The following is a 23,371-nucleotide window of genomic DNA, read 5'->3' as shown; positions in this document are numbered from 1 at the left end:
GAGATTTATAAACCCATAACCATTGTCTGATTACGTGACCATGAGTTATTGTCTCTTTAGAGAATGATTGAAGAATATTCAGGCTATAAATGGAGATCTATCTATCTATCTATCTCTAGAGAGTCACACTGAACAGAAAGAAGACGTCCTTGTGTTCATTTCTGTCCATGTGTCCATGCTTCCATCCATTCATCCATCCATCCATCCTCCACATGTCTACCCTCCACACACACGTACACAAACACACACACACACACACACACACACACACACACACACACACACACACACACACACACACACACACACACACACACACACACACACACACACACACACACACACCACTTCATAGCTGAATGAACCGTTGCATTGCAGAGGGGGGTGGTCTTTGCCACACGCTCTACCCTTGAGGCATATGGACAATGATAGATGGACCACCCAACCTGCATCTCCCCCTCTCTCCCGTGTCAAGATGGTTTGCCCCAGTTCTCTCTCTCTCTGTAGAGCTTGCTGCAGTATAAGTCAGATGCTGTGTTGCCACACTCACACATACTCTCTCTCGCTCTCTCTCTCTCACATTCACAGCAGCATGTGGGCTCGTGAGCGTAAATCCTCTTACACTTGGACGATGCCCAGGACAGATTAGACCGCAACGCAACCATCGCACCCGACCGGCGTGCCAGCGAACGCCACTCTCTGCCTCCTCTTCTCCTTCTACCTCACCCTTCTCTTTTCTTCTCCTTTCGCCTCGGCTCCTGTGCACCTGCACCCGTTCAAGCCTCCTTTTCTACGCGAGTCTTTCTTCATCCTGCACTCTCTGTTCTCCTCCGCTGGCAGCGCTCCCAGTCTTTACCTCTCTCCCTCTACGGCTGCTGATCTCTCTACTGCTGAGATGATCGGGCTAAAAGCCTGAGGGAGGCGAGAAAAGTGGAAAGACAAAGAAACAAGAAGAAAAGGAAAAGGAAGAATAGCTTTTTTACTTGAGAGAAAGGCGGGAGGGGGGGTCAGAACTGTAGTTAGAGGTGGAGGACCAAGGGGCAGGGAGGAAGCCGGATAGGAAAGACCGCATTCAGTCTAGAGAAAGAAAGCAAAAGAAAGAGAGACTCAAGGCAAAGGACCCTGGAGAGAGAGGGTCATGAAGGCTCTGCTGCTGTTGGTTCTACCCTGGCTCAGTCCAGCAAACTACACTGACAATGTGGGCAACCTGCACATCCTCTACTCAGAACTGTGAGTAACACACAATGTCCTGTGTGCGTGTTCAACGTGAGTTGCACCCATCTCATCTTCTAGTCTTATACAGGACGAGTCGCACTGTACCCCATCCCATCCGGCACTGCAAAGTGTGCATCTGGTTGTGTGTTTGCTTGTGTGTGTGTGCGTGCATACGTCCATACATCATTCTCAACGACCTGCATAAATCCCAATTGATCCCTTTTGCTTTTTTACCTAAACAACTGCTTGCATACATGTCTGTGTTTGTGCATGGCTTGCATGTCTGTGTATGATCTATTATAATGTAACTTAAATAGGAAAAATGCTGCAAGTTGTGTTTTTTAGTGTAGGGGACAGTGTAGAGGTGGTTATGGTTGCGTTTTGTAATGAAGCAGGTTTTGTTTTGATGCTACCAAGCACTGAGGGACACTGCAGCATGGCTGAGATGACCTAATGTGTGTGCGCAGGTGTGTTTTCGCATCAAACAGTCAAGGGAATTTGGATTTCTGTCACTTCTGTACATCACATTTATTAGATATAAGATGTACTGTGTATTATCTTCACACAGGGATAAAAAGGACAGGGCGCACTGTTGCTAGGCACACCATTCAGAAAAACAAAACACAGGTACTTAAACACCCACACCAGCATATTCAGCTCCATGGAAGATAAAACATTCAAGCTGAACTTTTCTCATGGGTCAGAATCACAACACACTCCTTAAAAGAGTAAAATATACGCTCTCACACAGCAGTAAACACCGTAAGAGCTTTTCCATTGTGCACTGCAATGTTTAAAAGACACTTCGGCATTCAGCACTGCGAGTGTGTTTGGGTGAAAGCTGGTTATATTGATCCGGGGTCTTTGGCAGAAACACAATTGTGCCGTGTAAGTGTGTGTGAAAGGCTGAGCGTAGTACAATAGACTGCATTACAAATCCTCTCTGCTTTTAGAGTCTAGACTATACACAATACCAAACATGCTGAATTTGGTGTGTATAGCATGGAAGATAAAGAAAAAAAAAAGATTGGAGTGGAACAGGACAGTGAGGTGTCTTCAGAGGGATGAATGTTGAGGAGACAGATAAGGTAATTTCCTGCACCATCTGTCCATGCGTTTGTTTGGCTTGGATTTCTTAGGATGATGTCTTCTGTCTTTCGTCTCTGTGTACTGTATGTGGTCACCCTATGAGCTGTGTTTTATGATTTATGTCCTTGTAAACGTGATTGCCATGGGTAGATGTACCACCTTGCGTGTATGCATTGAAAAAGAAAAGAGAGAAGCATTGAGTAGTCTTGTTTTTGATTGGCTGGCTGACGGGAGCATGGTCGTTCATCTTCATCATATATAATGACAGAAAGCTTCTATTCTTATCTCTCTCACACATGCTGGCCTTCTTTCTTGTATTTCAGCTAGCTGTGTTTTGCTCTGACCAGAATGTCTGTCTTCATTTTTTACATATCAGTATCTTTTCTTTGTTATCAGATGTTGAACTTCTCAGAGATTTCTCTGTAGTGCTGTGGTGGACATTCAATCATGGATAAGTTACACACATGCTAGTATGTTGTATTAACATCTGTCTCAGGTGATCCAGTCACAAGTGTTCAGGCGAGGTTTACTTGGTATTACCATCTCAGGAACCAATCTACTCTCAAATACACTTGCATTTATCCTGTAATTTGGATGTGTTTCATATAATATGCAACTTCCCAAATGTTTTGCATTCTAGATGCACATAAGTAGCAAAGTAAACCCTTGTTTTAGTACAAATGATGATTGAGAGGCAAGTATGAGATCCTTTTATTTTGTCTGGGGCAAATGTGATTGCCTGAATGTCATGCAAGTGTTTAGAACTGTTTTGGACCATGTTTATGCTTGTATATACACTTACCACTTGTGAAATTAATGTTAATGCCAGGTGTAAACAGTGTCTGTCAGAGCTTATATCCTGAATGTTTGATCTCAGCAGAGGCTGCCCATCTTCCTTTGACTAAACACACACACACACATTTCCTTTCTCTCTTATGCTTTGAGATGCTTAATTAGACTTTGAATTAAACATTAATCTTCTCTGTGCACTGGTGCAGATGTTTTTTATGCAGATGCTTGATGAGTGCTTGTTCTCAGGGGCACAATACCTGATGAACAGCATTATTAATACTGCGTGCAGTTTAAAAGTGAATTGTGTGATTTCTGCGCCACTAGTGTTACTAAACGGTATTGCAAAAACAATACTAACCCCACCTTAAACTTATGGCAATGGTTGAGCCAATGTTTCGGACTTGTCAGAGTGATTATGTCACACTCATTGTCAGTATTTACATTCTTTTTAGTAAATTTGTTTGCCATCTACATTAATAGGGGACATATTTGTGAATGTATTTCAACACATTTAACTTCTCTATCTGATGTCCAGCTTTATTTATTCAAAATGCTTCCCAATGCTTTTATGGATGTGTAGGTGTATTTTGTGCATTGCATGAGTGTAAAGGTATGCTGAGATTTGCCTTTTCATGTTTGTGTGATGTTGGATGTGTCCGCACATGCTTTATCAGGTGGTTTTTGAGGAAAACAGCTCACAAGTAATGTTTCGAGACACATACAGCATGTGTTCTTCACTTTTACATATCAACAAATTTCATGAAATGCAAATGTTTATGAATCTTTCGAGGTTCATGGAATGTTAAATTCCATGAATGAATGAATAGACTGTTTTTTATTCTATTTATATTTTGATTAGATCGTTTTTAATTAAAATGAAATATGTTTAGCGCTGTCACTGTTTAAATATTCATCTAATCCGACGTTATAATGTTTTCAAAAATGCTAATAATTTCTGAAAGGATTTTAAAAATATCAAATAGATTAAAATACGTAATTTGGGTTTTTCTGACAAAGTCTTTCACACATCACGGATGCAGAAAACCTGGGAGAGATAACCTTTACGGCTAGAGAATTACATGCATATGGTACAAAAATAGTTACATTTGAAAGATTATAGATTTTATTGATTAGATGTCATTTTCAAAATGTTCTCTGCATATTACAAGAGCTTGTCACCCAGTGATAAGCACTGTTATTCAATTAAATTGATGTTAGATAGTGGGATTGTCTTACAGATCCAAAACAGGGATGACGTTTTTTTGTTTTTTTTGTGGGCAGTTCAAGTGGCAGTCTATGGAGCCATGGAATAATAATATAAAAAATAATATAAAAAAAAAGGTAAATTTGATTTTATATTTCAAAATTCTGACATTATCTATGTGTTCTTAATTCTGAGATTATATCTCTCAATTCTAATAAGGAAAAAAAACTCGTCATTCTTTTTTCCCCTCGGCTCTGAATAGGAGTTTATATCCCACACTTCTGGCTTTTTTCCCTCAGAATTAACAAACTCACTAGTTTTGAATTAAATCGAGTTATAAAGTCCATGATATAAAGCGAGAAAAAAGTCAGAATTGTAAGATTAAATAAATGTTATGTAAATATGTTAATAGCTTTAAATTATATTACATACTGTAACTGTAGGGCTAATACAATATGTCCCCTATGAACAGCATATGTAAATACTTTATAGACCTATTGTTTAAATCAAAATTATGCTTTAAAAGTAAAGTAATCATTGCAGTTTTCATCCATAGTATGTCTGTTTAAACATCTGCGTTTAGCTTCAAATGGCATCTTTTATGACAGTATTCTATAAAAAATTATTTGCATTCTAATTTTGACATCAAAAGGCAGTAAAATATTTTTTTTTCTCTTATTCCATGGATGTGACCTGTTTACCTTTTCTGCAAATCCTCAAGTGACAGATACTCCAAATTGGTCTATAAGTTGATATTGTACATTTCGTATCTAAAAATCTAAATCTAAATGTTTTGCATCAAAGCTAATGAATACTAATGAGATCATCTTGTCTGTCCACATTTCTCACTGACTTTTTAACCACCAAGACAGGTGTTAGGATCTTCTGTTATCATTACTGTGATGTCAGCTTACCTCAGCAGAAAGTGTTAAGATGTACTTTAGAGGTAGGACATCGCACTTCTTGTGGGCCGTGTCAACGCGTCTAGAGCTTTCATACATTATTATGCCGTAAGTGGGTTGGAAACACAGTTCTTGTGAATCAGATACAGCTGTGTTTGAAAGCGGAGGTTGGCTTGGCTGCTCTGACTCATACAGTATGAATGTGAATGAGAGCGGCTGGAAGGCTGTCAGTGTAAGACTCTAATGATGGTTTTGATTTGTAAACTTCAGCCTGGTTTATATTTTTCTTTTAGGGAGAAGATAGGACGGGCAGTCATGGGTGAGGGGAACGGTGATTGATTTTGTGTACGTGCATTTGTGTATGTCTGCATGCAGCGGATGTCCCTGGTCAGACAGCAGCGTGTCGTCATCAGGGTGACGCGCGTGTAGTGAGAAAACAGGGCCGTAGCTGTGTTGCCGTGGTGACCTTATTTTCAGGCATAGTGAGCGGATGACCGCTGAACGTGCGTGTGAGCCGTTTGTCCTGCGGCATTCTCTGGCTCACTCGGTGACCGCATAACCCATCTACTTATCTGCGCCAAGGCACATCACACAAACAGCATGCTGCATAGAAAAAAGAAAATAAATATGGGAACCATGTTCTATGTAGTACTATGTACTATGTATATGTATATGTCGATATTTGTGACCCTGGACCACAAAACCTTAAGTAACCTTAAGTCTTAAGTAGCACAGGTATATTTGTAGCAATGTATGGGTCAAAATTATTGATTTTTCTTTTATGCCAAAAATCCTTAGCATATTAAGTAAAGATCATATTCCATGAAGATATTTTGTAAATGTCCTACCGTAAATATATCCAAACGTAATTTTTGATTAGTAATATGCATTGCTGAGAACTTCATTTGGACAACTTTAGGCGATTTTCTCAAAATTTAGATTTTTTTTTGCACCTTCATATTGCATATCTTCAAATAGTTGTATCCCGGCCAAATATTGTCCTATCCTAACATTAATTATTCAGCTTTCAGATGATGTATAAATCCCAATTTCCAAATTAAAAAATATTTTTGAAGTCTGCAAGGCTGCATTTATTTAATTAAAAATACAGTTAAACAGTAATTTTGTGAAATGTTATTAAAATCTAATATAACATTTTATGTTGTAATGTTGTTAAAAATGTTTTATAACCATGAAATTATTCTAATATGGTAATTTAGTGCTCAAGAAACATTTCTTATTATCAATGTTGAAAGCAGTTGAGCTGCTTAATATTTTTATGGAAAATACAATTTTTTCAAGATTCTTTGATGAGTTTAAAAATATTAACAAATGTTATATTATATCACTAAAACAGTTAAATTAATATACAAATGTGCAGGTAATTAAGTTAATATTTTTATGCGAGCTTTTACTTTCAATAGTTGACTCATCATTGCAATTGTAATCCACATGATCATACACTGAAAGATCTCAGATCTTAATATTTTACCTAAAAATGAAAATTCTGTCATTAATTACTCACCTTTATGTCGTTCCAAACCCGTAAGACCTTTGTTCATCCTTGGAACACAAGTTAAGTTATTTTTGATGAAATGGAAAGAGACCACACACATGGTACTCTCGTGAAAGCAAGTTGAAGACTGACATTGAAAAGAAGTCATTTTAGAAGTCTTTATTTTGTTTGTTTGTTTTCTTTGCACGCAAAAATTATTTTTTGTAGCTTCATAAAATTAAGGTTGAACCACTGATGTCACATGGACTATTCTAACAATGTCCTTACTACCTTTCTGGGCCTTGAATGTGTCAGTTGGATTGCTGTCTATGGAGGGTCAGAAAGCTCTCTGATTTCATCAAAAATATCTGGGTTTGGAACAACATTCATTTAATGACAGAATTTAAATTTTTGAACGAACTATGTCTTTAAAATTACACTCACCAAGAAAAAGGGGTTGATTAATAAAATCTCATCTACATCCTCTACAAAAGCGCCTGTTGCATCCCTGTCAGACAATTATTATTTTGAATTGTGGCACAGCTTACAAAAACCAGAAGCCCTGTTTTGTCCCAGAGTGTTAATAAGATATTTCAAAGATTACAAGGAAGGTTAGCTTTCCTTCCTTGTAATTACTCATTAAGATCTCATTTCAGCTTTCACACACACATGCACCTTCAACTGGTGCGGACCTGCAAAATCAAAGCACTCTTCAGACAAATAAAAAATGTGACCTACATGTGCCTGCCACATTCTCCTCTGTAGAGTCAAATACTGCTTCTGAGCACTTTCCCCGGAGAGCAAGAGTTGAACAGATTGTCGCCGAAGTGTCTGTCCTGCAGTTGCTCTGCAGTTGTTCTGCATCCTCTCACCTTCCTCATCAGGTTAATGATGATGAGGAGCAGGAAGAGCAAAAACGGTGTTGCTAATTCGACAATTTAGCTGCATCCTAGACAGAGAGTTGGCAGAGTCCTTTTCCCTGCTCAGCACCTGAGCTCAGGGCCGGATCTGCACCTGGACTGGGCGCTCAGTCACTGCTGGAAGACAGTAATGGAGTTTAGGAAAGCACAGGAAGTGGAGGTTTGGGTTTCCTGTTCACGTGGAAAATACAGACAGTGTACAAGCTGACTTTTCCAAGTTTTTTTAATGGCTGTTGATATTTTGAAGTCCAATAAAGTGCATCCATCCACCATGAAAAATACTCCACACAGCTTGAGGCAGTTAAAGGCTGTCTGAAATGGATCAATGCATTTGTGTAAGAAAAATATCCATATTTAAAACTTTATGAACTCTAGTTTTTGCTAAATATCCTACTCTCTTTGACGAGAGAGTGGTGTTTCAACAGATGTAGAGTAAGTTCTAGTGCGTGATGATTTTGACAACAAATTATACTTTAGTTTTAGTCATAGTCTTTTAACTAAAATGCTATTTAGTTTTAGTTATATTTTAGTCATCTGACTTATTTCAGCATTAGTCTGGTTTTATTCTACTAAATATAACATTTTATTAGACTAAATCTACAGTAGATTTAGTCAGCTAAAGTCTGATGAGTTTATTCACAGTGTAATGCGTTTATTAAGCATTTCTCGAAAATGACCAAACTGATTGTATAGGTTTGATATTAAGGTTTTATCATGATAGACAAAGATTTAACTGACACCTTTATATTAAAATTAAATGTAACCACTTCTTATAAAGAAAGTAGAACAAGGTCTTCTTTTCAGTGAAATACCATTGGTTATATAATCTAATTATGCATTCTTTATAACAACTTGTTTACCACATTCTTCATTCTTTCAAGCAGACATATTTATTTATCTAAATAAATCTAGATTAATTTTTATTAGGGCTACTAAAGTGATTCAGTCAAGAGCAGTGAGTAATATCCTGTCTTTCTTTTGTTGCTTGATTAACATCAATGCCACAGACAATAGTAACTAAATTAGACTGCTGTCCCTTTAAAACCGAATACACGGATGCAATATACTGATACATGTCCGATATTCTCCCTACTGTTTACGTTCACTTAAGACGTAACCGTGAATTTTACGTGAATACTTATCAAAACAGACTATTCAACATCAGTTTGTGTGTATTACTCTGTTCACGAGGTGCGAAAAAATACTTGTGTGTTGTAAGAGACGCTGCATCAGTGTCTGCACTCAGAATTTTATTTTACGTTGTCAAATTTATCCATATGTCTGCTCTTCTCTTACTCTGAGATACTGACATTTTTAAACGTTTTATGGGACGTGCAGCAAATGTGTGCTAGTTTTTGTCCCGCTAGATAGATCAATAGGCTGTGATACAGTTCTAATGTATGCATCTAAAGCAGATTCATTCTGAATTAATATATTTCCAAGTCATCTCTCCCTAACACTTTCGTCTCTTTTTATTAGTTATAGTTTTCGCCATTCAAAAGTTTTTGTTTTGTTATCATCTGTGAAAAATGTTGTTGACGAAAAATATTCGTCTATAAAATTAACACTGCTCCAGTGAGAATATGCTTGTCTCACAAGAACTACTTTAGCTGGTTGGCTTGTTTTAACTGGTCATCCAGTCTGGTTTAAGCTGGTCAGCAGGCTGGTTTTAGAGGGTTTTTTGCTAAAGACCAGCTAAAACCAGCTACTTCCAGCTTAAACCAGCTTTGCTGAAAAAAAAACTGCCAAAACCAGCCTAGGCTGGTTGGCTGGTTTTAGCTGGTCATAGCTGGTCAGCAGGCTGGATTTAGAGGGGTTTTGGTCATTTTCCAAGCTAAAACCAGCCTGGCCAGGCTGGGTGATCAGCTAAAATAAGCTACTTCCAGCTTAAACCAGCTAAGGATGTTTTTTTCAGCAGGGCAGCAAAGGAAAACCAGTCTCTTCTTGGCTTATATCGACCTCCTCTGACATTTTCTTTACAAAATCCTCATTTTGTACTTGTAATTCATGACCAGTGTTTTGTTTTCCTCATTCGTTACCAACCCTGTTGAAAAAAAAAAGCATTTGCTGGTTAGGTAGGCTTTGATGCTGTTTTAAGCTTATCCTCTGCTGGTTTATGCTGGTCCTTGACCAGCAATATGAAGGACCAGCATAAACCAGCAAAGGACCAGTATAAACCAGCTAAAACCAGCATCCCAGCATCAAAACTCATGTGCTAATTTTTCCAACGGGGAAGTTCGCCTATGTCATGCCACTCTCTCGTTAATATTGATATTTTTCTTACACAAATCCCTGCTCTTGCATCAGCAGCATCACATGCATCTGTCTTGATACTCTCATGAAGAAATTGATCAATAAAGTCATTATTTTTGTTTTCTTTGCATATAAAGTATTCTCATAGCTTCATAAAATTACAGTTGAACCACTGATGTCACATAGATATTTTATGGATGTCCCTACTACCTTTCTGAGGCTTTTATGTGTCAGTTGAGTTGTCTATGCAGGCTCAGAAAGCTCGGATTTCATCAAAAATATCTTCATTTGTGTTCCAAAGATGAATGAAGGTCTTACGGGTTTGGACATAAGAGTGAGAAATTAATGACAGAATGTTCATTTTTGAGTGAACTATCCCTTTAATATACATGAGGAACATTACTTTGGTCCAGTGAGACATGACCTGGCATTCATCATGTCTATAATAATCGTGAAACATAATCATGAATCCACAAATCTATGGCCTCTTGGTTTAAATAGGCTCTCGCACTACTGTAAAAGGTAATGCAGGATCTCTCGTCACCACAGTGGTATACTCAGAGAGGACCGCATATGTGAAGATATCTGGAAAACTAGGCCAAGCAGAGCTGCTCAAGTGAAGCTAAAGTGTGAATAAACAGAAGAGTACACATATCCACACAAACCAACGGTGACCTCCTGTAAAGATGTTTTTGCGTTCTTAGGATAGATGCATATTTTAAACCCGCAGTACACAAGCACACACACGTTCACTGGAGACAAGGCATCTTTAAAATCACTTAAAATGCAATGCATTTGTTAGTTCTGTCCTTGGTTGCAACCGAATTTGTCTAAAACAACGCAAACGCAAAATGGATGGCATGGAAAGGGCACGCTCTCCGTCTGCCACGAGAGAGGGTCAGTTGCATCTACCGCTTGAGACTGTGCACAGGTCCTAATGTTAAGCGCTAAGAGCAAAGATAACACACACACACACACACACACACACACACCAGCACTATCTCCTGCACACATTAGAGAACTAAAGCAGATCACTGTCCTGGTTCCACACTGAGAGAGGGAGAATGTGAGAAATAAAGTCAATGCGGTCGCTCAGCTGGGGGTGGGGAGAGGGGTTGAGGGATGAACATAAATCTGCTGCTGTCTTCATCCTGCTGTTCTCATCACAGAGAAGAAGGGAAACAGAGAAGTGGGAGGGGAGGAGGAAGGTACAGAAAGAAGGTATAAGAGAGAGAGAGAGATGGTGGAGGGAAAGGAAGGTCTGCATAACTGTCCTTGCAGACTGCCAGTGTGAGATCATTGGTTGGCTCAGTGAGTCACATGACATGGTTTCAGCACAGGGAACTGGTTAATGCTGTCAGTGTTTGTGTCACTCTTTATATGGGATAGATTTAAAGTTTTATTTTTGTGGTCAAAGTTTTATTTGTATTTTTAATTCCAATGCAATTTTAGATGCATTGAGGACCAAGGATATTCTTGTTAACTAAAAATGTTTTGTTTAGTACTAAAATAACTAAAATGAAACAAACTACAAATGTGAATCTGGATCACCATCCAGTCTTAAGTAGCATGGAAATATTTGTATATTTGTACATCGTATGAGTCAAAATCTTTTTTTATGCCAAAAATCATTAAGATATTAAGTTAAGATCATGTTCCATGAATATATTTTGCAAATTTCCTACCATAAATATATCAAAACATATTTTTTGATTAGTAATATGCATTACTAAGACTTTAATTTGGACAACTTTAAAGGCGATTCTTTTCAATATTTAGACTTTTTTGCACCCTCAAATTCCACATTTTCTAAAAGTTGTATCTCAGCCAAATATTGTCCTTTCTTAACATACATCAATGGAAAGCTTATTTATTCAGCTTTCAGATGATGTTTAAATCTGTTTTTACAAAAAATTGACCCGTATGACAGGTTTTGTGGTCCAGGGTCACAAATAATAACAACAATAATAATAATAAAAAAAAAAAAAAAAAAAAAAAAAAAAACTAATGACAAAAATAATAAAAAAAAGTTTTAAAAAATGACAAAAAAAAATGGCAAAAAAATATATATATATACAATTATAAAAAAATAATGACAAAAATAAACATAATAAATATAAAATATTTAATGTAAATACAAACTAATACTATATGTAATACTATATTTAAAAAAATAACATTGACAAAATAAATAATAATAATAATTACAAAAAATAAGAACTAAATGAAAACTATAAGAACTAAAATAAAACAAAAACTCCTAAAACAAATCGAATAAAATCCAAAATAAATGAAATAAAAATGTCAAACAATAACAACAAAATAATATGTTTTTAAATGACAAAATAAAAATGACAAAAAATAATGACAAAAAAAACTAATAAAAATGACAAAAGCACACAACATAATAAAACTTTAATTAAAATAAAAAATGAAAACAGGAAATATAACTAAATAGGCCTAGTTAAATGAATCTGTTTGCTCAACTAATGGGCAAAGACGAGTGGAGGCCTCCAAATGGTGCTAGTAGCACAGCTAGAGTTCACAAAAGGATAAAGTGAAAAAACAGGCTGTGAAATTTCGAGAAGTTTAAATGGATTTTAAAAATGTCCCCCAATGAGTTTTCCTTGGCCTTTCATTCTGTCTCTCTTCTTCTCGGGTCTTACTAGTTCTCTCAGAGCTTTTGCCATGAGTATGTAATCCTCCAGACAATGAATTACTTGACGTTAATACGTCACAACTCCAAAAGACCCGAAGAAAAAAAAAGATTTGTGTCTCCTTTTCCCTCCTCCTTGCCGTCTTTTTCTCCCCAAGATTATTACTTTCCTTAATCCTTCCTCCTGCTGCACTGAAGCTCTGATCTTCAAGCCCATCAGCAGATTAAGTACAGATAAGGAGGAAGACACCTCCTTTGATAAACTTCACAAAGACTGATTAAACTGCATTTATATGTGTGCACATGCCTCCCAAGTCAAACATGTCAGAGCAATTAAAGAGCTCAGACAGGCCAAGCACAACTTTCCCATGATGCATTTCTCTTTGCAATTGTTTATGCAATGAAGAAATGGCAAGACCTCTGCATTATAAGATTTAATCTATTCTATACACTATATCAGGAGTCCTAAATTACTATGAATTAGACATAATTTCATGCATTATGGTCTCTCAACTGTTAGTTTAACCTGCAAATCTAAAGAAAGCCCGTTTCTGCCACTAAATAAGAAATAAAACAAAGGTTACTGTGATCTTTTTATTGCACAATTATGACTTTTTCGTAGAATTTCCTGATATAAACTCTATATAATTCTGACTTTTTTCTCAGAATTGCGTGATATACGCTCAACTGCAAATTATAAAGTCAGAATTGCATGATATAAACACACAATTCAGACTTTTTTGTCAGAATTGAGTGATATAAACTCACAATTATTAGTTTTTTTCCTCAGAATTGCATGATATAAATTTACAATTCTGACTTTTTTCTCAGAATTGCATGATATAAATTTACAATTCTGACTTTTTTCTCAGAATTGCGTGATATACGCTCAACTGCAAATTATAAAGTCAGAATTGCGAGATATAAACTCAGAATTCTGACTTTTTTCTTAGAATTGCAATATACAGTAAACTCACAATTCTGACTTTTTTCTCAGAATTGTGATATACTGTAAACTAACAACTGCAAATTATAAAGTCAGAATTGCAAGATATAAACTCACAATTCTAACTTGTTTTTCTCAGAATTGCATGATATAAACTCACAATTTCAGACTTTTTTGTCAGAATTGTGTGATATAAACTCACAGTTCTGACTTTTTTGTCAGACTTGCGTGATATAAACTTACAATTCTGACTTTTTTCTCAGAATCGTGTGTTATAAACTCACAGTTCTGACTTTTTTGTCAGAATTGCGTGATATAAACTCACAATTCTGACTTTTTTCTCAGACTTGCGTGATATAAACTCACAATTCTGACTTTTTTCTCAGACTTGCATGATATAAACTCACAATTCTGACTTTTTTCTCAGACTTGCATGATATAAACTCACAATTCTGCCTTATTTTGCAAAAGCAAGTTTGTATCTCACAATTTAAACTCAGACTTTATTTCTTAGAATTGCAAGTTTATGTCTATGTGTGTGTGTGTGTGTGTATATATATATATATATATATATATTTAAATTGATTTTATTATTTGATTAATATAGTTAATATAAATTAAAATCAAATTAATATAATATAATATAAATAGTGATTCCCAGGTAGTTTGAGAGCCTTGCAATATATCAAATATACTGAGCTGGTTGCAGGAACACACACAATATCCTGCAGCGCTCTGAGATTTCAGATGTCAATCGGAACTGAATGTGCTGCAGTTTTGTCAGAAATGCATTTTGTGCTGGTGCAGCGTTGCGTTGCAATGCTGTCTGTCGGACAACTACAGTCTCCAGCTCTTTAACTGCTGCAGTGTGCGTGTAAGCGAGTGTTTGGGTGTGTGTGTACGCCGGTGTAGCCACTTAGAAGAGTGCTGATTGCGTGCTATGATGGCGTGATTTAGTATCTCTCTCTCTCTTTCTCAGTGGTTCGGCAGTGAGCTATGATGATGACATTTCTGTCCTCTCCTCTCTGTGTGTCAGTCGTACACTGAGCTGTGATTATCCTGATGCCTGGGTCTGGATTAGCAGGCTAGCAGTGGAGATTCCAGGGGGAAGGGATGGAATATCTCACATATTTATGATACCTCTGCTTCCCTTAAGAGGAATACACTTGAGTATGAATGCAGAGGAGGAATGTATTTGAGTATCTGGTATGATATGCCTCTTAAATGCATTCAGGGTGTCAGATTGAAAAGTAAAATTAGTAAGTATTGACATTGCATTAAAATAATTAATAGTCAAAAGTGTACTGGTATTTTTGTAGGTTTTAATGTCTCTTGGTCACTCTATGATTCTTATAATAATAATCCATTAATAAATCCATTATTTATCTATTTCTGTACAGATGTACAGGGCTGTCAAATCGATTAATCATGATTAATTGCATTAAAAATAAATACAGAAATACAAAGTATAATACACTATAATATAATATAATAATATAATTAGGTTGTCAAATCAACTAATCATGATTAATTGCATCCAAAATAAAAGAGTATATGATGTTCAGACTAAAAATATATATAATATAATATAATATAATATAATATAATATAATATAATATAATATAATATAATATAATATAATATAATATAATATAATTGGGATGTCAAATCAATTAATCACGATTAATTGCATCCAAAATAAAAGAGTAAGCTATATGATGGTCAGACTATCTAACCTTCACCATGAGAATTAGTCAGAAAACAATCAGTCCTGCATCAGTACTAGACTAAAAATATGACTGGCACACTAAATGTGTGTGTTTGTGTGGAGGTCTTTTTAGGTCAGTTTCAGGAATTGAGTCTGGCATCTTGCTCTGATGGAAATATGTTTGTATGTGTGTCTAAGACTAGTACATCCCAGTCTTAGGGCTGCGTTATTCGGGCAGGTTAAGGATAATCCATTCACTCAAAAGAGGATTGAAACGTCGATCTGGTTTTGATGACTTGGATTCAGACCATTGTGTATTCTGATGTCTGTAGTCAAAGATTTAGTGTAGTGGATTTAGTGTGTCCAAGCTGTAAGTAGCCAGCGGGACATTCTAGAGATTAATTTCATTATTATTAAGAGAAGAGGAGCACATAATTCTCCCTCTTTTTGTCAGGTCATTATGAGGTCTCTCCAGGCTGTGGCCTACATCTCCACAATCGCAATCATAAACAAAAAAATGACAATAAAGAGCGAGATAGGGGTTTGACTTTAGATTTTTAAAAAGTGTTTACATGAATACATAACAGCATTCAGGTTTGGAAAATACTGTTTATAAAAATATTGATACATTTAGGATGTACTGTCTCTTTAAGAAAACTCAAGGACCATTAAACTGAAAGCGTGTTGAAGGAATAAAGATGCATGAAAAGAGGAAGCTGGTGGTCGGGGTCCAGGGAAGATTGAGAGATGGAGGGAACTGAACGAATGAGGATCGTAACATGGGGAGAGAGCGATGAAAAAGTGCACGAGAGTTGTTAATCTCACTCTCTGTTGCTCTGTGTCCTGCTGCCCGTCCATATGGCTGCGTGTATGTGTGTGAGCGAATAAAAATGAAAGAGGAAATTGGGTGCAAGGTGACTGACACATGCCATCATTCATATAATGTGATGGTTGGGTTAAACAATAACCTCTGGATTGCTGTTATTGCGGCTGCATGGATTATGTTTGAGAGCCTGTCAGGACAAAGACACGGTTTATGACTTCAGACCACAGATTGCTGCTCTATCTCTAGCAGGAAAGCCTGTTTTAATTAACATCTGCCTAAGCCCATTAACGGAGGAACAGACAAGACCATTGTGTCGCATCTTTTGCTTTGTCTCAGTCTCTCTCTTTCTCTTTGCACACATGTACAAACCGCACGGCACTGATATTGTCCTTATATTAACACAGTATCATTCGCTACAGCGTTCAGAGTTCAATGAGAACTGTTTGGTGAGGATTTGTCTTGTTCCATTAAATGCTTGAATCAACACTAAAAAAAATATCATTTTTCAGGAAACAAGACTCTATTTAAAGGGAACCCTCCATTAAGACTCGTATGGCTTGATATAATATATGCAGTAAAAAAACCCTAAAAGATTTACATTATTTAAAAATCCACATCATTTTATACATATTTTAGACTATAGATGGCGCTATTTTCGATGACGTGAAATGGTTGCACTCAAAAGGGCAACAAGAGAAGCGCTGTAAGTCTTTACTGCTTTTCTTAGCAATACGAAGAGGAGAAAAGAATAGGAAGGTGCCTGTGGATGAGTAAAACTTTCTAAAGACCAGCGTCTTTGTTCTTTCCACTTTAGTCCTGATGCCTTTGAGGCTTTTAGTAGACAACAGCTACTGAAAGAGCTTACAAATGGCAGAGACAAGAAACGCTAGATGCCATTCTGGCAGGATGTAAACATGCCGTTGATTGTCATGACGCAGTAGATGCTAAAGCAGTTTCTCAGCAGATTTCACTCAATATACAGGGGCATTTAGACTCCTTGTATCGATGGTACGGCATTTGATTTAAGCCTATACACTTATGCTGTGTGCACACCAAATGCAAAGGGAATATTTTCCCAGGATGTTTTTCATGTCACTTGTGCAAATAAAATAATCTTGAGATGATTTCGTCCACTTTACAACCGGGTGCAGATTTTTCAAATTGCTGCAACAGTTTCAACTTGAGCGGAACCTTTGCATTGCAACTCAGGCTTGCTGGAAATACGTGCCTCTATGTACATTTCTGCAGCACAGAAATTATGAACTTTATTGCACATTTCGCTGCAGTTTCAAAGTGAAATGTCCAGAAAGTGGCGCTAAAACACACATTCAATACAAGCCCATGTTATGTTTTTATTACATTGGTACAGGCACCTTTTGCTGTGTTTTTATTGGTTTTGTACTATAAGAGACATTATTATTGTCAGATTAACACATACAAGTCTTAAAAAACTAATTTTGCTTACAAGTTAACACTTGTTGTTTTGTTTTGAGGTTAAATTTTCTATCAGCAGCATTTACTTTTCCCTCTCTCTCTCCACTTACAGTAAAACTTGCCTTTATTAGCTATGCAACTCACTTAGGAGACCCTTATTTTGCAACTTTATGAATGATGCAAGCATTTTTGACTGACAGACTCAAATCAAGGGGGAGAAATCCTGAAGTGAACCAACCTTATCGCAACTCAGCTGACCATTGGTTGGTCTCCATGGAGCCCCTGTGCTATATTACGTAAGGAGATGATGTTTCCCTCTCAGGTAATCACTCTAATTGCTTCTGATGGCCACAGAAGAGGCCAGGAGCACCTTTGATTTACTATACGGTTCTTACCAGTTAGCCAGTTAGCTGTCCAGTCTGTCAAAACCAGGGTTAGGTAATATATCAGAGAGGTAGTTGTCATCACAGAAAACTCCTAAGCTGTAATTCTATCCTGACACACTGTCAATCGAACTGTGTGAGGCAATTGCCTTTCTTTAGGTTGCCAACAGGATTTGAAGTCCTTCATCAGCAGTGTAACACAACCTGATAGAAAGCAGCCGTTGTTCTTTTAGGCCGGTTATTAAGTTTGCACACCTGAGGCGCTCCAATCAGTGGACAGTAGTAAGTGAGATATACGGCCAGTGTCAAGCTCCCTGCCACACATACCTTTGCTCGCTTTCCCTCTCTTATGGCGTCTATAAGGGTGAAGACAGGCATGAATACTGAGACAAAATGCTTTATTTTAAACCAGGTCCCCAAGGCATGGCATCTCTCCTGGTGCTGTACACATTTTTGTTGCCTGTATATGTCCGCCTGTTGATTTATCTCTTCACAGCCGGCCCTCAGAGACAGAGAGAGCTCTGCTCCAGCAGCCGCCATAATGGTGCCATCATTCACTTTACAATTGTTTAAGATGATTTTATTGTTTTCTTGTTAGCATACAACTTTTAACCAACTGATTGATTAAATGAACCAATCTCACATGCACAACTGGAAAATCTGTCTCTGCCACACTGAAACCTCACTGGTTTAAATAAAACATAAAAATGTCTTTTGACTGGATTTGATTGAATCACATCTTATCAATCTCATCTGCAGAGTAGTTTCTAAATCCAGGCAAATGTACACAATGTAAAGCTCAGGGATTCATAATAGAGGAAAACCCGTGACCTTGTATGAGCATCTACTTGTGTATCTAATCACAAGCTGATGGTTTATTGGTTTGTCAATGTCTCTGTGTGAACAGAGTGCAAACTGAAGCTGCATGTCTATTTCTGGATGCGTTCATGAGTAATCTACACTAGCGTCTGAATGTGAGTACAGTAGGGTCATAAAAAGATAGCTTTAGCACATGATTAGTTTTTTAAGGTATGGATTCTCGTTTTATATTCTAGTCTGTTCCATGTTTCCTGGGGCGAAACGTATTTGTTTGTTGGTCTCATCTGTGACAATGCAGTATAATATATCAACTACACAACAACATAGACTCACAAAGATCAAGTATGAGTCCAAATACACCATCCTGCACCAGTGTAATTATTCAGTCTCCTCTATCTGACTTGTAGAGGACTTTCCTAATTGGCACATAGATGATGACACGTTCATTGTATGGTAATGCATCTTGCTGACCTAGTTGTCGGTGTGTGTGTGTGTGTGTGTGTTTCTCACAGGTGTAAAGGAGCATCACACTATGGGCTTTCTGCAGAGAGAAAGCGGCGTTCTCAGGAGGGAGACTGCACAGACAGCACCTCAGAGCTCACTGTGGCAGCACTGCCTGGGGAGGGATGCCCCTCCTCTGCGATCGCCCTCCTATCAGATGAGCCCGGTCTGGTTAACCCCGCCTACGAACCCAGTGTGGAAGATAACAGCCAATCCGGGAGCACCACCAGCCTGGCAGCACGCAGTGGTTCGAGAAAGAATGAATGTGAGTGTATTTGTCTAAATATTATATTTATGATATATGTTTAATTTCTCACACACACTTACACATTCATATATATATATATATATATATATATATATATATATATATATATATATATATATTTGCAAAAACAGATAAGTCAGTTTTTAACCATTTTCAAAAATCTCGTTTTTTTTTGTTGTGCATTCCAATTAATCTAATCAAACATTATTTAAAAAAAAGAGTTTTTGCAAATAAACTCTTCATATATGCACACATATACACTACCAGTCAAAAGGTTTTTAATGTTTTTTGTTTTAAAAGAAGTCTCTTCTGCTCATCAAGCCTGAATTTATTTAATCCAAAGTACAGCAAAATGGTACAATTTTGAAATATTTGTACTATTTAAAATAACTGTTTTCTATTTGAATATATTTAAAATGTAATTTATTCCTGTGATTTAAATGCTGAATTTTTAGCATCATTACTCCAGTCACATGATCCTTCAGAAATCATTCTAATATTCAGATTTGCTCCTCAAAAAAAACAATATTATTAATATTAATATTATTATGTTGAAAACAGCTGAATAGATTTGTTTCAGGAATAGAAAGATCAGAAGAACAGCATTTATCTGAAATAGAAATATTTTTTAACAATGTCTTTATCGTCACTTTTGCTCAATTTAAAGAATCCTTGCTAAATTAAAGTAGTAATTTCTATATTTTTTCCCAAAAGAAAAAACAACAAAAAAAAAAAAAAAAAGAAAAAAAAAAAAATCAAACAAACAAAAAAATATACTGACTCCAAGTTTGAATGGTATAGCATATAATGTTTATTTCAAATAAATGCTGGTTTTTGAATCTTTCTATTCATCAAAAACCTGAAAAATGCTGTGTTTTACATATTAATGATAATAATACTAAAACATGTTTCTTAAAAAGCAAATCAACATATTAGAATGATTTCTGAAGGATCATGTGACACTCAAGACTGGAGTAATGATGCTGAAAATCAAGAATAAATTTCATTTTTAAATATATTTAAATAGAAAACAGTTATTTTAAATATAAAAATATTTAAAAATTGTACTGTTTGGCTGTACTTTGGATCAAATAAATACAGGTTTGGTGAGGAGAAGAGACCTCTTTAAAAACACCTTAAAAATCTTACTGTTCAAAAAACCTAGTATATGCAATGTATATAATCATATGCAATAAAATATATACACATATAATATGTGATTCATATATATTAATTAAATGATTTAATGTTAAATATTACCTTTAAGGCCATTCTTCACATACAACCATACATCTTTGTCTTTTCCTCCTTCATGCTTACTGAGATTAATCTGACTAATGTCAATTGTTCAAAGTCGCCCTCTGCGCCATTTATGTCCTTTTATGCAAAAATCAATTCAAACTGCATGTTTGAAAAGGCTCAGCTGAGACACACAATTGATACTGCAGTTAAAGAAACACAGAGAAAGATACAGAGAAAGAGATGAGTTCAAATATGTGCCTTATAAATACTTTATGAGGCCTGTTCCTGACCTCCACAAAGTAGTTCAGATGTGTTTCAGTGTCTGACGTCCCTTCGAAACGTGAAGCCTAGAGAACGGTACAATAAATGCTGCTGCACCAGCATTTCTGGCTTTGGGACTGGAAACGGTGTGACACTGCAGCTGAACAAGCTGTCTGCCTCCAATACAGCCAATGCTTCTGTCAGAACTTTGTCCATCAGGACAGAAAGACCGAAAGAGTGGAGGAATGAGATGAGAAAAGAGAAAAAGGGCTTCAACCTTTACAGACCCAGACTCTCAGCCCTTCCACTTCTAATAAATCAACACATAACTTCCTTTAGGAATGTTAACTATCTTCATAACATTTTATAGTTATTAGATTTTTCATGCACTTATGTAATTTTTATGTATTTTTTCCATTGATCACCTGGAGGGTGTTTGAAAATCTCAAATGTATCAAAATTTCAAAGGTTTTTACTTTTTTCTGAAACTTTCATCTGTGATAACTTACACAGATATGCAGAAAAAAAGTGTCTGTGTGCTGTGCTGATTCAGGTCTGACCTGAAGAAGTTATATCTTACTGCAGTGTCCACAATACAGCACCAGCAGGTGCTGCTTACTTCAGATGTTCATTGCTTGGCCTGCAGGTGCAATGTATTATGATGCTCAAAAAAGAGACAATTTGATTGGCTACTGTGTGCCAAATCAATTCTGATTGGCTGGAAGTGGACAGCATGATGTGTGAGGGACATGTCCAGGCATGTTTTGTAGCAAAGTTTCTTTCTGACTCAGTTCCTTCTCACATTCATTCACAGATCGCAACTTCGACAGAACATCAGTGCGTAGTCGCTCTTTTCGCCGGCTGAATCGAGCCTTCAGCGTCCTGAGGAGGACAAAGAGCGGGACAGCAGTGGCCAATGAGACCACAGAGGAGCGAGACAACCTTAGAAACGCCAACATACCAGCGGAGGGTGAGTGTGTGTCTTGCAAGTATTGTATTTGGGCATTTTTCAGCTGGGCAAGTTGGAATCCAGATGGTTGACCAGATAAACACCAACTTGAACTGGCAAGAAACTACTAACAGCTAGAGCAAATTAAGACCGACAAACCAATGACTTGTAATAAAATTTGCATGTATTGTAGCAAAATAAGAAACTGTGTACACTCTTAAAAATAAAGGTGCTTCACAATGCAACAGACGAACCTTTTTGTCTAAACAGTTCCATAAAGAACCTTTAACATCTGAAGAACCTTTTTATTTCACACAAGTTTCTTTGTGGCGAAAGAATGTTCTTCAGAATATAAAAAGGTAAGAAAGAGATGGTTCTTTGACTGAATAAATTCTTTGACTCAAAAATGGTTCTTCTATGGCATCGCTGTGAAGAACCTTTTAAAGCACCTTTATTTTTAAGAGTGTATTGGAACTGTGTTTGAAGTATTATAGCACCTCATCAAACATGAACGTTCCTGTCAATATCATTCAATATAATGCTAAACCAATATCAATAGATAATAAAAGGAGAAAGGGAGCGTGTCAGAAGGTGACAGTCTGGTTTGGGTCCGCTCAGCCCCGCAGTAGCATATGGTCCTTTAATAATGCAGATGGAGCCTGAGGAGACTTGTCAGAGAGAGAGAGAGAGAGAGGAAATGAAGCAGAGGGTCGGGACAGAGGGACAGGACAGATGAACGTTGAGCGAGAGGTTTGCTTTCTGAATGAAAACAAAAGAGAAAAAGAGTGTTCGGGAGATTGAAAATGAGTGAGGAAAATACTGATGAGTGTGTGTGAGTGTGTGTCTTCGTTATGTAACACCCTGGTTGCGGTAGTAATGAGCTTCACTTTCTCTCTCCCTGCAAGCAATCAGAGGAGATGAGAGGAAAATATTGACTTTGAAAGAGAGAAACTGCAGAGAAGAGGCGGATACGAGAGAGAGAAAGAGTGTGTGTAATGGAGAAAGAAGGGATGGATAAAGATAAGGAGAGGCAAATCACAGAGATTGTTACCGAATCCGGTTATTCAGGCACAGGTGCAGTACGAATACAAATGCATATGCATATTATGAGCAAATTTACAGTATGGACATACTGTATATTTTCTGAATTGCTTGACATAACACTAGCTCTATAGCTGCACATGGTTCCTTCAATAGTTTGGATTTCTGCAATATTTGTGCTCAATTTGATAGTCAGCACGCTTGGTGACACATTAAAAAACACTCAGAGCTGATTGGTTGACCCTGGACTACAAAAGTTTTAGGTAGCATGAGTATATTTGTAGCAATAGGCAAAACACATTATATGGGTTACAATTATTGTTTTTTCTTTTATGCCAAAAATCATTAGGATATTAAGTAAAGATCATGTTCCATGTAGATATTTTGTAAATTTCCTAGCATAAATATATCAAAACTTAATTTTTGATTAGTAATATGCATTGCTAATAACTTCATTTGGACAACT

General features: G+C 36.7%; 1 protein-coding gene across 2 annotated transcripts in view; it reads left to right on the top strand.

Moving 5' to 3' along the window:
• lnx1 (ligand of numb-protein X 1) overlaps positions 1-23,371 on the top strand; it is a 50,958-nt gene that overhangs the window by 10,550 nt on the left and 17,037 nt on the right. Inside the window, exons 1-3 of one of the 2 annotated variants that reach the window (XM_073853176.1) lie at positions 552-1,230; positions 19,156-19,409; positions 21,730-21,885. In XM_073853176.1, the coding sequence (XP_073709277.1) occupies positions 1,139-1,230; positions 19,156-19,409; positions 21,730-21,885 (502 nt within the window). In that variant the 5' untranslated portion in view covers positions 552-1,138. Of the gene's footprint in view, positions 1-551; positions 1,231-19,155; positions 19,410-21,729; positions 21,886-23,371 lie in introns of those variants that run through there. The other variant, XM_073853175.1, reaches the window with a different exon arrangement.

Source organism: Garra rufa, chromosome 13, assembly GCF_049309525.1.
Source record: "Garra rufa chromosome 13, GarRuf1.0, whole genome shotgun sequence".
NCBI lineage: Eukaryota > Metazoa > Chordata > Actinopteri > Cypriniformes > Cyprinidae > Garra > Garra rufa.
The sequence above is the reverse complement of the archived record's forward strand: the minus strand, read 5'-3'. Positions and strand labels throughout refer to the sequence as shown.